General features: G+C 47.5%; 2 protein-coding genes across 2 annotated transcripts; both read left to right on the top strand.

The window, feature by feature from the left end:
- Positions 1 to 63: 63 nt before the first annotated feature.
- On the top strand, positions 64 to 6,295 carry DDL (SMAD/FHA domain-containing protein). Its single transcript, XM_048681062.2, has 11 exons — positions 64 to 162; positions 943 to 1,906; positions 2,302 to 2,333; positions 2,997 to 3,063; positions 3,240 to 3,297; positions 3,479 to 3,571; positions 5,211 to 5,325; positions 5,408 to 5,455; positions 5,550 to 5,595; positions 5,701 to 5,771; positions 5,902 to 6,295. Exons 2-11 carry the CDS (start codon positions 950 to 952, stop codon positions 5,939 to 5,941), a joined length of 1,527 nt encoding a protein of 508 aa, XP_048537019.1. The 5' UTR covers positions 64 to 162; positions 943 to 949; the 3' UTR covers positions 5,942 to 6,295.
- A 605-nt stretch (positions 6,296 to 6,900) lies between these two features.
- LOC125513115 (rop guanine nucleotide exchange factor 3-like) lies at positions 6,901 to 9,484 on the top strand. Its single transcript, XM_048678158.2, has 7 exons — positions 6,901 to 7,349; positions 7,443 to 7,559; positions 7,675 to 7,829; positions 7,946 to 8,020; positions 8,103 to 8,381; positions 8,500 to 8,835; positions 9,082 to 9,484. The coding sequence occupies exons 1-7, from the start codon at positions 7,106 to 7,108 to the stop codon at positions 9,247 to 9,249; spliced, it is 1,374 nt and encodes a 457-aa protein (XP_048534115.1). The 5' UTR covers positions 6,901 to 7,105; the 3' UTR covers positions 9,250 to 9,484.
- Positions 9,485 to 13,388: the final 3,904 nt, after the last annotated feature.

Here is a 13,388-nt window from a genome sequence, read left to right as displayed (position 1 = left end):
TCCCGGGCCGAATCCGCTGCCCGTCGTGCTACTAGGCCCTTCCTTCCCTCCCCCCCCCCCCCCCCCCCCCCCTCTCTCCCCGTTTCATCTTCACCGAGTCCAGCAGCTCGTCGAGCGCGCGGCGGCGGCGGCGGCGGAACCCCGGCGGAGACGGCACCCGAGGTAAGCTTCTACGCGTCCCCGCACCCTCGCTCCAACCCGTACATCCGCTCCCGCGCCCCCTCGTGCTCCTCTCCCACGGCGCCTCCTCCCTCCCTCCCACCCACCAGCGGCCCCCTCCCATGGCGCGCGCCCCCCTACGTCCCCATACATCGCCCCATGGCGGCCCCTCCCGCCTCATTCCCTCCACCCGTGGCGCCGCCTCGTCTCTGCCGTGGCCTCCTCTCGCTGGCCTTCTCCCTCCCCGCTCTGAACCCTAGAACGGCACGGTCAGCAGTGTCCCGAATCCTAACCGGTTCTCTTCCTAACTCATGTATGTTCATTTGCGCTCTCTGCTTAACTAGATTGCTGCTGAGTTTTCTCATGCTCTGTTTATAATCATGTGTAGCTGGATGGTGGTCGAAACTCGAAACTGAACAAAGCACAGATTTTTTATGCTCATCGACACACACACACCCACACATTGGGGAAAGCAAGTCTGTGCTTGCAGCACTGTCAGTAGTTTGAGTCCATCGCTGAGTGTCTAATTTTAATTGTGTTAATGTTGAGCTTGCTAGGATTTCAGCTTTGTGCTGGAAATATATTTTGCAGAAGGCTTTTATCCGCTACAGCATGCTGTTTTAAGGCAAATTTTGATTTGAGATATCGGATTTTTAGCGTGTCATAAGTTAGCACCTGCCACCTGTCCCTTGGATCATCCCTGGGTCTCCCACTGCTGCGATTCATGAACTCCCATGGTTTCTCCATTATTCCTCCTTCTGAATTGATTTTTTGATACTTCAGGTGAGGAATGGCTTCTACTGTGGACCGGAGGGATCAATCCTCCCGGAGGTCGGGGCACACGAGGTCTCGTTCTCCAGCGAGGGAGCGTGTGTCGCCTCCACGCAAGCAGAGCCCGCCAGCTCGGAGGGAGAGGTCACGGCCTGAGAGGACTGGCTCGCCTAGGAGGTCAGGGCACACAAGGTCCCGTTCTCCGGCCAGGGAGCGCGTGTCGCCTCCACGCAAGCACAGCCCGTCAGCTCGGAGGGAGAGGTCACATGCTGAGAGAAGTGGCTCACCTAGGAGGCGGTCCCCTGTTAAGGCTAGCCTTTCACATAGGGAGAGGTCGCCACAGAGAGAGAAGGTGAAGGAACGGGTGAGGTCGCCGAAACATGCACGGTCGCCGTCACCTGCTGGGAAACGGGAGTCTCGGTCGCTCTCACCGCGCTCCAAGCGACTAAGGAGAGCTCAGGCTGAGCGGGAAGGGGCAGATGTAACTGAGGGTGACCGTCGGAGACCTCCCAGTAGTGAAGACCGGGGCACGCGGAAGCACAGGGAGCGTGATGAGGGGAGGGATGCGTCAAGGGATAGGAAGGTGGAGCTAAAAGATGATAGGAGTGCCTTCACAGGTAGAAGACTGGATGATGATAATGATGGAAGGGGCCACTCAAGAGATAGAAGAACTGACAGGGATGATCGGTCAGGTGCTTCGAGAGAGGCACGATCAGGCCGGGACGACGACAGACATGATTCAAGAGGGAAAAGGTCGGATCCAGACCGAAAAGGTGGTTTCAGGGAGCAAAGAACAGATCAAAGTCCCAGAAGGGATTCCGTGCGAGATAGAATGGCAGACCGGGATGAGAACAATGGTGGATCAGGACGATCATCTAGGCGTGGCCGATCAGGGTCTCCAGAAGAGCATAGACATAGGGGCAGACATGAATCTCACACATCACCACGGGCATCCAGAAGTGCAGCACATCGTGAGGTGTGTGGTGACACCCAACCCTTTTCCTCATATCTCTCCATAATTCCGTATGTTACTTGGCTCCCTGTCTACGTTTATTGCATGTATGTTCCTTGTTGCTGCCCAATATCTAATAAGCTCCACGCCTCCACCTAAATGAATAGGATGCCAGAAAATCATTTCATACCTTGGAATATCAATTGGACGCTGTGCAACTTGTGTAACCAGTAGCTCACACTTCATTATACATACCATACACTAAACATGACCCATTTGAACCCTCTCGTCTGCAAATCTGTTGGATATAATTAGTAGTCATATACCATCTCAATTTTAAACTTATATGGTACTTTCATGTTGCTATTTTACCATGGCGTGTAGACTTCAGTCTGAAAGTTGTTTTTGATCTGTTTCAGGATACAAGCTCTAGACTGGATGTAGCATCCCGGTGAGTGTTCAAAACTCTTGCCTTATGGCCATTTTATATTCTCAAAAGAAGCTCTGTTTATTACAATTTTCTGTTTGTTGATATAGGCATATACATTATTTGTTGATATAGGCATATACATTAAGGGAAATTATATATCGTTATAATGATTAATTATGATCTGTATTAAGTTGGTCCTGTACCTGAACTCTAATGTGTTGTCGAGTGACATGAAGATTTATGCCGTACTATGGTGGCAGATGCAAATTTGGTCCTTTGCATGGCAAAAGAAGGATCTCTCCAATTTTATAAACATGTTTGTTTGTCAAGCATCTTCCCCTGTCAAGTGAATACACATACTTATAGTTGGTCATTATCATTCTTTTTGAAAACCATCTCAATTGGGATCACCTTAATTGCTTGTGACTTTCTTCTATATTGTGAAAGCAATCATGCACCATGTTTTCTTTCTTACTGGTCAAGTACGTTGGGTTGGTTCTTCTCTGCTGGGTCGCTATGTTTATGCCATATTTCTGAATCATTTATGTTCTACTCGAGGGTTCTATATTACTAGAGTGTCTTGTTGGTTCTTATGTGTTTGAAGCATGCTATTTTGCTTTAACCAATGTTCTTTCTGCTATGCATTTTTTGTCTGCAATTATTAACCTAAACTGTTTTGGTCAGGAGTGGTGATGCTGATTCATTGGCAATGACGAATACTGCTGCAGAAGCTCTGGAGGTGAAAGAAAAGGTAGTCCACACACCATGATGGATATTGCATTAATGTCAATTCAATTATCTGAAGAATGTTCATATATGAGATGATTGTTGCTTTCTGGTAATGCTTGTCATAACAGCAGTTGTTTGTATTGTCTTTCTTTTTGTTTACTACACATTCTTACTTTAGCAAATGCATTTATTTTGCAGCAAAAACCATCATTTGAGTTGTCTGGAAAGCTTGCCGAGGAGACTAACAAAGTTGGAGGTGCTGATCGCAAGCATGTATATCTTGAATATTTATTTTTTGCATGACCAATGATCATAGACACCTACAGTTCCTATGATGGTTGTACAACCAATTAGAAAAGCTAACACCAGCTTTCCCATACGTGCACCGTTACTGTACAATCTCCAGAGCTGACAGTTTATTTCCTCTTCCTCTTCAGGTATAACTTTGTTGTATTCAGAACCTCCAGAGGCTCGCAAATCAGATATTAGATGGAGACTCTATGTATTCAAGGGCGGTGAAGCACTGAATGGTACTTATTCTTGGCTTGTTACTCTCCATATCCGAAGCTATTGTTTGCTTCATGTCATGCTATCCATCAATTTAATAGTTGTTACAAAGGAAATTGGAGAAACGGGATGTTTTTTTCCACATACGCCAACGGTAGTAATACAGTTATCTTCTTTGGCAGTCAATTCTCTATTTTTCGCCCCAGCATTGCGAAGAAAAGTGGGTTCAGTAGCAAGTACTCCCTCCGTCCCAAAATAAGCAACTCAACTTTGTACTAACATTGTACTAAAGTTAGTGCAAAGTCGAGTCACTTAATTTGGGACGGAGGGAGTATTAAGTGACTCAATGTGATAAAACAGGCCTTCATAAAAATACCATTTGTCCTTATCTCGGAAGTTTTAGACAAACATTTAATGGGGGACAAAGGCAGTAACCAGAAGTTCACTATGATATAGGCTTGTTTTGGATTAAAATCATCATTTCCTTTTTCTGGATAGTAAATAGGTCCCATGAGGTAACTATACGCTATACCAGTCAGATACAAACACTGAATTTGTGAAATATAAAGGATGTGTCGATTCAGGGTGCAAGTGGGACTAATAGCAAGTTGCCTGCTTCTGTCTGCCCCATCCTGTTTGTGTTATTGGGTCGTTTGTGGTAGCCCGCCAACTGGCACTGTCTACTAATCCCTCCATTCCTAAATATAAGACCTTTTACAGATTTCAATATGGACTACATACAGAGCAAAATGAGCACGTCTATATACATCCATATGTAGTTCGTATTGAAATCTCTAAAAGGGCTTATATTTAGGAACAGAGGGAGTACACAGCATCGACATACCTGCACAAGCCCATGTAGTCTTGCTAGTAGATATTTGTTCCTGCTAGGTACATGGTGTGTCTGTCCATACTTGATACACAAATAATTAAACATGAATCGATCAACAGGGTATGAAACACATAGTTAACAAAACTATCTCATAGTTCAGAATATTTTTTTTGGCTCATGCAGCAATGAATCGATATCAATACTTTTTATGATCAATGTCCCTGCTGCATCTGAACATGAATCAATCAGTGACACACACGATCAGCTGATCAGTTTATACTTTACAGCATCAGGTGTGTGTAGAGAAAAATCATTGTGTTCACTTATGTGCTGAGGTTTGAGTTTTCTGTAGAACGGAGAAGAGTCTCTGTTGCAGCAGGCCAGCAGCTGCTTGGTTTGACTGTCCAGGCAGACTATGCGGGATAACTGCGCAAAGATGTGGCTGAACGGGATGATTTGCAAGTCCCCACATACACCCGTGGCCATGGGCACCCGCACACTATGTTATCTGGCATGGTTATGTGGCGTGGTGGAGCGCTCGGCACCACTTACACGCTGATGCTTTATAAATGACTCGCTAGATTTGTTTTCAATTATAGTGATTCACTGGAGTCAATGGCAATAAGCAGGTTAATAAAGACATAGTGGTTCCTTAGTTAGTAATTTAATGTGCAATTTCAAATGGATGTTTAGCTCCCTAGTCTTTATAGAGGATTTCCTTAGCAAGGATGTAGGGTGCTGAACTGCTGAAGAACTGGCATGCTCTTCTTGATGGCATGATACTTGAGTTGCATGATGAATGTTTCTGATGATGCTACCTGATTGAACAGAACCGTTGTATGTTCATCGCATGAGCCACTACCTTTTTGGAAGGGAAAGGAGGATTGCAGACATCCCCACCGACCATCCCTCCTGCAGCAAGCAACACGCGGTTCTTCAATATAGGTAAGCCCAAGTGCCTAACACTCTTATCTGCGTATGTTGAGAAATCATACTCTGATCAAATGACCTTTTGCCTATTATTCAGACTTATAGAGAAGGAGCAACCAGATGGCATGATGTCAAAGCAAGTGAGGTACTTAGCAATTGTTGCACATAGCAGTATGTCAGTAATTGATCAGCATATGTTATTGAATGACGACTTTCCATATTTCTTCCTGGTTTGGTAGGCCTTATCTGATGGATCTTGGTAGTACCAATGGGACTTTCATCAATGTAAGTTTTCTAGACACATGTTTTCCACGTGATATCATTTCAACCTTGGTTTGATTTACACCACTTCCATTTTTTTTCTCTCTCAAACATGCTGTAATGCTACAGGAGGATCGCATTGAGTCCCACCGCTACTATGAACTCTTTGAAAGGGACAACATTAAGTTTGGCAACAGTAGGTATGGTCATGACAATCTAATAGTCTATTACTTATTATTTTCCTAGATCCTATTGTTTGAGCAACCTCTTGTCAACATAACCAGCCTTCCAAATTAGGGTGTGAATGAATGTTTCTTCCGTTGGTTGCAGCCGGGAGTACGTGTTGCTCCATGAGAACTCGACGGACTGACCGGAGGAGGGAGGCATATGTGGAGCGCGTCGTCGTCGGAGCTTTGCTTTTGAGCTGCCAGGGATAGTTGATGGACGGTTGAGATAACACTTTTGTTCTGTCGATGATGGTTCCTTCCTAGATGGATTCTTGTGGTCATTGAGTGGAGCTTTCTTTAGCTTGTAGCCATATACATACATGCATAGATTTTGTGATATCCGGATTTCTTTTCTGCTTGATTGCCGAGAGACTGATTGACTTTGCATTATCTGCTCTATGGTTGTTGCATTCACCTAAATGTTGTATTTTATCGTTCTTTTTTGAATCAGGAACTGGAAGTTATTCTGGTGAATGCAGCAGTCTTTTTTATTTTTAGGAATTCCACCCAAACTCTGAGGCCATCTTGACTCCAGGTTAATTTCGTGTAAAGAAAAAATCAATGACATAAGACTTAGATGCTCGCTCATCTCCTCTGCCCGCTATGGATGGAGCTCTCTGAGGCGTTGATGCCGTCCATGGCGGTTGGCGGCCGCTGTTCTACGAGGACGACGACGTCCATGGTGGGCGCATAGACGATGACATCCCAGTCTCCTCCCTCCTCCCTTTGGCGGTCCGTCATGCTTGGGCGCACGACGGACTGGCCCAACGCGGCCCAAGTCACATCAAGGAAGCCTTCCCTCGGATCTCTCACGTCCTGCGTCTGCTTCTGCTATCAACTTGATGACCAGTTCACCTCAAAAAAAAAAAAACTTGATGACCAGTTAGTCGCCTCCCACCTTCTTCCCTCTTAATTTTATGATCCAGAGCCCACACTGATTAAGATACACTGATCCTACATACGTGGCCACCATTTCGTTGCCGGCACATACATCCATTTTTTCATACATTCTCTTTCATTTTTCAATTGGTGGTCGTACGTACTTGGTGCCTGCCATGATCATGTACTACCACCAACTGAAAAAAAAATTGAATATGTTGTGCCAATTCATGAGTAGCACGCACGTAGCTCGCTGTGGGGAGTATCTGACTTTGCTTTCAAGTTTGAATCAGTGGACCAGCCTATGCCTCCTTGTTGCCAAGACTCAACGCTATGCCGCCCTCTGCATGCCTCTTAGCAAGCCGCCAGCCATTCTTGCACCATCCATACTTCTTCAAGGTCCAAAGAAGCGCTAGCTAGCAGCAGCAATGGGCGACAGCTCGGCGTTCCCGGGCTTCCACAGCCAGTACAGCTACGACCGCGACTACGCGCGCCCGCTCTTCCGCGTCGCTTCCTTCTCCTCCGAGAGAGGCGGCGACGAGCACCAGCACATGGCCCGCACGGCGTCCTTCAAGGTGACCGCGGCGCCGTCGCGCCTCTCACAGGCGATGAGCAAGCTGAGCATGAAGAAGCTGCAGCAGGCCGTCGACGAGAGGTCCGTGGAAGACGAAGGTATTCATGGATGGATATAGATCACCGGAATCTGTTTTTTCTCTTCCTGTTCCTGCATGCAGTCTGGCTGATGAGTGTCGTGCTGCTCATCAGAAATGGAGCTGATGAAGGAGAAGTACACCAAGCTGCTTCTCGGGGAGGACATGTCCGGCGGCGGCAAGGGCGTCTGCACCGCCGTCGCCATCTCCAACGCCATCACCAACCTATATGGTACGAACTTACCTAGTTCGTGCTACGAACTATACGTAGTAATTGTAGATGAAACAATTTTCTCTGTTGAATGAATGAACTTGGTCCTGAACTCCTGATGCATGCATGCACGCAGCAACTGTGTTTGGGACCTGCCACAGGTTGCAGTCACTGCCCCCTGAGAAGAGATCAATGTGGAACCGGGAGATGGACTGCCTCCTCTCCATCTGCGAGTACATCGTCGAGTTCGCACCAACGGTCCAGGCCAGGCCCGACGGAAGCACCCACGATGTAACCCATGCCAACATCCATCACACATGCCTGCATCCTTCCTCATAATTATTAAGTTCAAGCTTTCTGCTTAATTACTAACAAACATATTTGTATGTGACTGCTGCTACGTGCAGGTGATGGCAACCTCGCCGCGATCAGACATTCTGATGAACCTCCCCGCACTGGAGAAGCTAGAAACCATGCTCCTTGTAAAGTCTCCTTCAGATACTCTCCTATCCTGTGTGGAAGTTCCAATCGGCTTGACTGACTCTGCAATTTGCTTGCTTGCAGGGCATATTGGACAGCTTTGACAAGGCGGAGTTCTGGTACGCGGACCAGAGGAAGCAGTCCTTCAGCGAAACCAAGAAGCCGTCGTTCAAGCGCAACGAGGACAAGTGGTGGTTGCCCGAGCCATGCGTGCCGGAATCAGGCCTCTCCGACTCTCTGCACCGTGAGCTGCAGCACAAGAGGGACCAGGCTAGCCAGATCCACAAGATGGCCATGGAGATCAACAACGCCATCCTCTCCGAAATGCAAATCCCGTCCTCATACATTGAAACGCTTCCCAAGGTATGTAAGGTCTATATACGGAAATCAAGTAGATCTCCATGCAGCTAGTTTGTCCAAAAATTTAAAATTTCAGTTTCCCTCTCTGATGGGTTATGCATTTCTGTTGCTCGAACAACAGACCGGGAAAGTCGGGACAGGCGACGCCATATACCGGTACATGTCCTCGGGGGATCAGTTTTCACCGGATCACCTCCTCGACTTCCTCAACTTGAGCTCCGAGCATGAGGCGCTCGAGGTCGCCGACCGTGTCGAGGCTGCAATGTATGTGTGGAGAAGGAAAGCTAGCATGACCCACGTGGTGACCAAATGGGAGAATGTCACCGAGCTGAATGCCGATGGGGACAAGAACTTGATCCTGGCAAGCAGGGCCAGGAGCCTGCTGCTGTGCTTGAAACAAAGGTTTCCAGGCCTCTCACAGACTACCCTCGACACAAGCAAGATTCACTACAATAAGGTAATGATCGATTCATATATATATAAGCTTATTAGGAGAGCAAGTGGTTAAATAAAAAATAATAATTCAAAATAGATCCTTTTCGAAAACAATCTATGCATTTGCTACTGTTTTATCAGAAACCGTTTTAGCAGCCGCATCTCTTAAGATACCACAAAAGATCTCTTTTACACACCAAAGATAAAAAAACAGAGACGTTATACATCATAGCTAACTTTTTTCAAATCTTCTTTTGCCCTCACACAGGACATTGGACAGGCAATACTTGAAAGCTACTCAAGGGTGCTCGAAAGCTTGGCCTACAGTATTGTCTCATGGATAGATGATGTTCTCCTTGCAGACGAAAATGCAAAGCAAGGGAATAGCACCAGAATACAGAAGCAAGTATTCAGCCAGGTCTCTCCTCAACGCTGACGAATCGATGATGATGAACAAATCGTAGAGTTAAATGAGTTGATTCGTTTCCTGCACGCACGCACAGGATTATTTTGTGATTGGCGTCATGACTTTACCCAGTGGTGTGTTTGACATTGTTTTTGTGAGATGCATTCATGTCATGATGTGTGTAATTACATGTATGACAGCTTCAGCACATTCTTCCAGACCCCAGCAGATCATAAAAGGTCATAACCATTAACTGTTTCATTCAGATACATCTTTCATTGTCCTGCTGCGAAGTAAGCCGACCGCGCCGCCCCGCTCCTGTCCAGCTCGAGCTGCCTAGGTCAGCGCTTCATCCCACCACCTATCAGGCCCGACGAGCGGTCCACGAAGCTGCATCCCTACTCACCAGGTCCATGCACATCGCCGTAGATGAGATTTCATCTTCAGAGCGCGCCAAACTAGCGCCGCGCTGCAAAATCCTCTTTTTTAGCGCGCGCGCAACCGGAAGAGCTGCTTCAGCGGGCGCACGAAAACACCGCGCACGGTATACGTAGTCCAGCGCGCGGGCCGAAACGCAATCGCGCGTCGCTTATTTGCTGCGCCCGCTCCCGCGCGCTGGACTCTCCCACCCCCCCTCCAGCCGTGCCGCCGCCGCCGACCGCGCCATCCGGCGACCGTTCCGAAGCTTCCCCGGCCTATCCCCGCCCCGCGCGCGCTTTCTCCGGCCCCCCTCTAGGCCAGCCGCCCCGCGCGCGTGCTGGCCCGCCGACGAACAGCGCCCGCGCGCTCGCTGCCGCTCGGCGCCCGCTAGGTGTTCGACAAAACGCCTAGAAGGTATGTATTGCTCAAAAGCCATGAATTTCGTGCATGTTGATTGTAGTTTTTTATTTATAGCATAGTATTCAACATTGTAGATGAGTTCGTCGTATGATTCTTCCGAAGAAGAATTTGATATGGAAGAGGAGGAGGATCTTGCAATGATCCTACCTATGCATATTAATAAAAAACCGAAACACGGTGGTTCGGTTATGGGTCGACAAAATTTTTGGAGGGATAGGATCGATGCCCACAACAGATTGATTAGGCATTATTTTGCGGAGAATCTCACATACCCCAAGTCGTATTTTCGTCGCCGGTTTAGAATGAGCACCGAGTTGTTCAGGCGCATTGCAGAGAAACTAGCGAGCCATGACCGCTTTTTTTCAGCAAAGGAGGAATGCCGCCGGAGAGCTCGGGCATAGCACCTTTCAGAAGGTGACAGCCGCTTTGCGTATGTTGGCATACGGTATACCGGCTGGATGATCACTTGGCTATGGGTGAGAGCCAAGCTATCATGTGTGTCAAGCACTTCGCAGTCGGAATTGTGCAAGTGTTTGGCGAGGAGTATTTGAGATCTCCCACCGGTGAAGACGTCGCAAGGCTTTTGGCGATGAACAAATCTCGCGGCTTTCCTGGCATGCTTGGCTCAATAGATTGCATGTATTGGAGTTGGAAGAATTGTCCAAAGGCATGGCATGGGCAATTTCACGGCCAAAAAAAGGGTTCCACTAAATCCTTGAAGCGGTGGCCGATCAAGAGACTTGGATTTGGCATGCATTCTTTGGAATGCCTGGATCTTTGAATGACATCAATGTTGTCAACCGGTCACCACTGATGAGTAAGATTGCAAATGGGGAGTTGCCACCGGTGCAGTTTGTAGCAAATGGCTGTACATACAACTATGGCTATTATCTAGCGGATGGCATCTATCCAAAGTGGCAAACCTTTGTCAAGCCGTTGAAAAAGCCAGAAGGTATGAAAAATCTTGATTTCCACAATGCTCAGGCGGCGGCTAGAAAAGATGTGGAGGGAGCTTTTGGGATTTTGCAAGCCCAATTTGCTATTGTGAGAGGACCGGCTAGATTTTGGGATCAGAAGATGCTTTGGTACATAATGCACGCTTGTGTGATCATGCACAACATGATCATCGAGAATGAGCGTGGCCAAGATGTAGACTACTCTCAGTATGAGCTCTTGGGACATCCGGTGCGAGTGCGACGGAAGGCTGAAAGGGTGGCCCGTATTGTTGCCTCCTATCATGCCATTCGACGTCCCGCAGCGCATAATGATCTTTAGAAGGATCTCATTGAGGAGTGATGGGCATGGAATGGACGACAAAGAGCATAATGATCTGTGCGTTCGTTATTGTATTGTTGAACTATTTGTTGTGTTTAATTGCACTATTTGTTGTATTGAACGATAAACTGTTTGTTTGAGTTGTAATAAACGAAATTGAACTATTTTTTTTTGTTTGTTTTTGACTTTTTTGCTTTTGTTTTTGAATGTATATGTTGTTTGTGCGCGTCGCGCGCGCTGCATTTTTGCGCCCTGCTAGAGCGGCGCCCGCACGCTGCATTTTAGTGCGGCTGCTGGAACCAGCGCCGCGCGCCGCGCCAAACCAGGCGATGCATGCGCGGCATATGTGTTTTTTGCGCACGGCGCGACCGGCACCTATTGGAGATGCTCTCAGAAAGAGAATTCCTAGAATAGCTCCTTCTGGACAACATGGTGAATAAAATTCCTTGTGAGAACATTGCCTAAATTAGAAAATGTGAAAACAAAGGTCCTCCAAGTGCACACAACGTGTTTGATACAATGTTGAGAGGGGGGAGAGGAGAAGGAATAAGAAATAGTCAACATGTGCACGTGGTGTTTTTTTGCCAAGACAGCTCCTGACGAGTAGGCCACGCAGAAAAGTGATCAAACAGGGCAAATCGACCGCTGCAAATGAATTACGCAATATGCAATTTTTTGCAAGAAAAAAGGGATTACGTACTTTTTCCGCAAATCTAACCACAAATATGATAGTTTGTCACGTCTATCATTATATTGACACCCCTCCATGGTAAAATTAGACCAACGACAGTAATCAAGAGGAGCAATCACGGCAAATCTTTCAGCCTCACAATTTGAAGATATTTCACCGAGAAACCGACATGGTTAATTGGTAACACACCTGCTTGGCTCTGTTCGTTGTGCACGTTGCATTGCCATGCCGCCGCATAAAGCGCACCTCACTTTAAGCTTAATTCATGTACTTCATTTGTGCGACAAGTAATTTTGGACGAAGGGAATATAATTTGTGCATGCACCTTCGGATTTGCTTTGTGCTTCCTTACGACCATCTCGCCACCGATCTCGTTGCAACCATATAAAACATCAAATCTAGAAAAAAAATAGCATGGTCTATGTGCGTTTTTTCATATGACTCGTTGCATTTTTGCTTAGCAGATAGATTTAAGTTGTCATTAATTTTTTTGATGCTCCTATATTATGGGATGGAGGGAGTACGTGGCAAAATTAAAGAGCCACACCGTAAGCACGACGACTTCCTCTACTACAACAATGTTTGCCCGACTACGGTGAGGAAGGGGTGATGACGGCGGCGCGCCTTCGGTTCACTCCAGTGCTTGTAGTCGTTGCTAGATAGTTTATGAGTCTGGATGTAATTTTACTTCTACTAGTGTTCTTCATACTATCTTGACAGTTGATGATCATGGGAAGTTTTCTTGAAAAAAAAAGGCACGACTCCCCCGAACTACTTGGCTTGTTTGTTGTGTCGAGGCTGCGCGTCGCCACCGCCGCCGCCCGCCGGCGATGGAGCTGCTGTCGACGCTCCAAGCGCCTCCTCCTCCTCTGCCTCCCCACGACCCCTCCGCTTCATGGGCGTCTACTTCGTGGGCGGCGCGGGGGCGCTACCCTCCTCACCGACCGGATCCTCGAGACCTGGACGCCCCGTGTTCTTCCCCGGCGGCTCAGCCAGGACCCTCGCCGGCCGGGGGCGTCAGGTCCCACCGCGACGGGGACAAGATAATGTTGTTCCTGCGCCTCGCGCCGCTGCCGCCCCTGCCGGTACCAGCGGCGGCGACCTCCGGGAGCTGCTCTTCACGTTCTGGGTGAGTTTTGACTCCTGCTGCCATCAAACTCGGTACTCTGAAGGCCTCGGTGTTGTGCCTGTCTGATGTGAGGAAGCTATTAGCTATGTGTAGTATATGCTGTGTTCTTCATGTATAAGTAATAACATTCTCTTGCTATAATTTAATTTCGCATGGTTGCTTGTAGCTACTTACTGATGTAAAAGAGCAGAGGTTAAGAATGTCGGAGGGGTAATTAAGGAGTATATTTCTCTT

The sequence above is a fragment of the Triticum urartu genome, chromosome 6A, assembly GCF_056163025.1.
Source record: "Triticum urartu cultivar PI428250 chromosome 6A, HENAU_Tu73, whole genome shotgun sequence".
In the NCBI taxonomy this organism is placed as follows: Eukaryota; Viridiplantae; Streptophyta; class Magnoliopsida; order Poales; family Poaceae; genus Triticum; species Triticum urartu.
This window is presented reverse-complemented; position numbering and strand designations above follow the sequence as displayed.

Excerpts from the sequence above, each read along its gene's own strand:
- DDL (XM_048681062.2), top strand. The coding sequence starts at position 950 with ATGGCTTCTACTGTGGACCGGAGGGATCAATCCTCCCGGAGGTCGGGG. Across the intron at positions 3,064-3,239 it reads CTCTGGAGGTGAAAGAAAAG|CAAAAACCATCATTTGAGTT; the intron begins GTAGTCCACACA and ends TTTATTTTGCAG. Across the intron at positions 3,572-5,210 it reads GGGCGGTGAAGCACTGAATG|AACCGTTGTATGTTCATCGC; the intron begins GTACTTATTCTT and ends CTGATTGAACAG.
- LOC125513115 (XM_048678158.2), top strand. The coding sequence starts at position 7,106 with ATGGGCGACAGCTCGGCGTTCCCGGGCTTCCACAGCCAGTACAGCTAC. Across the intron at positions 7,560-7,674 it reads CGCCATCACCAACCTATATG|CAACTGTGTTTGGGACCTGC; the intron begins GTACGAACTTAC and ends GCATGCACGCAG. Across the intron at positions 8,836-9,081 it reads GCAAGATTCACTACAATAAG|GACATTGGACAGGCAATACT; the intron begins GTAATGATCGAT and ends GCCCTCACACAG.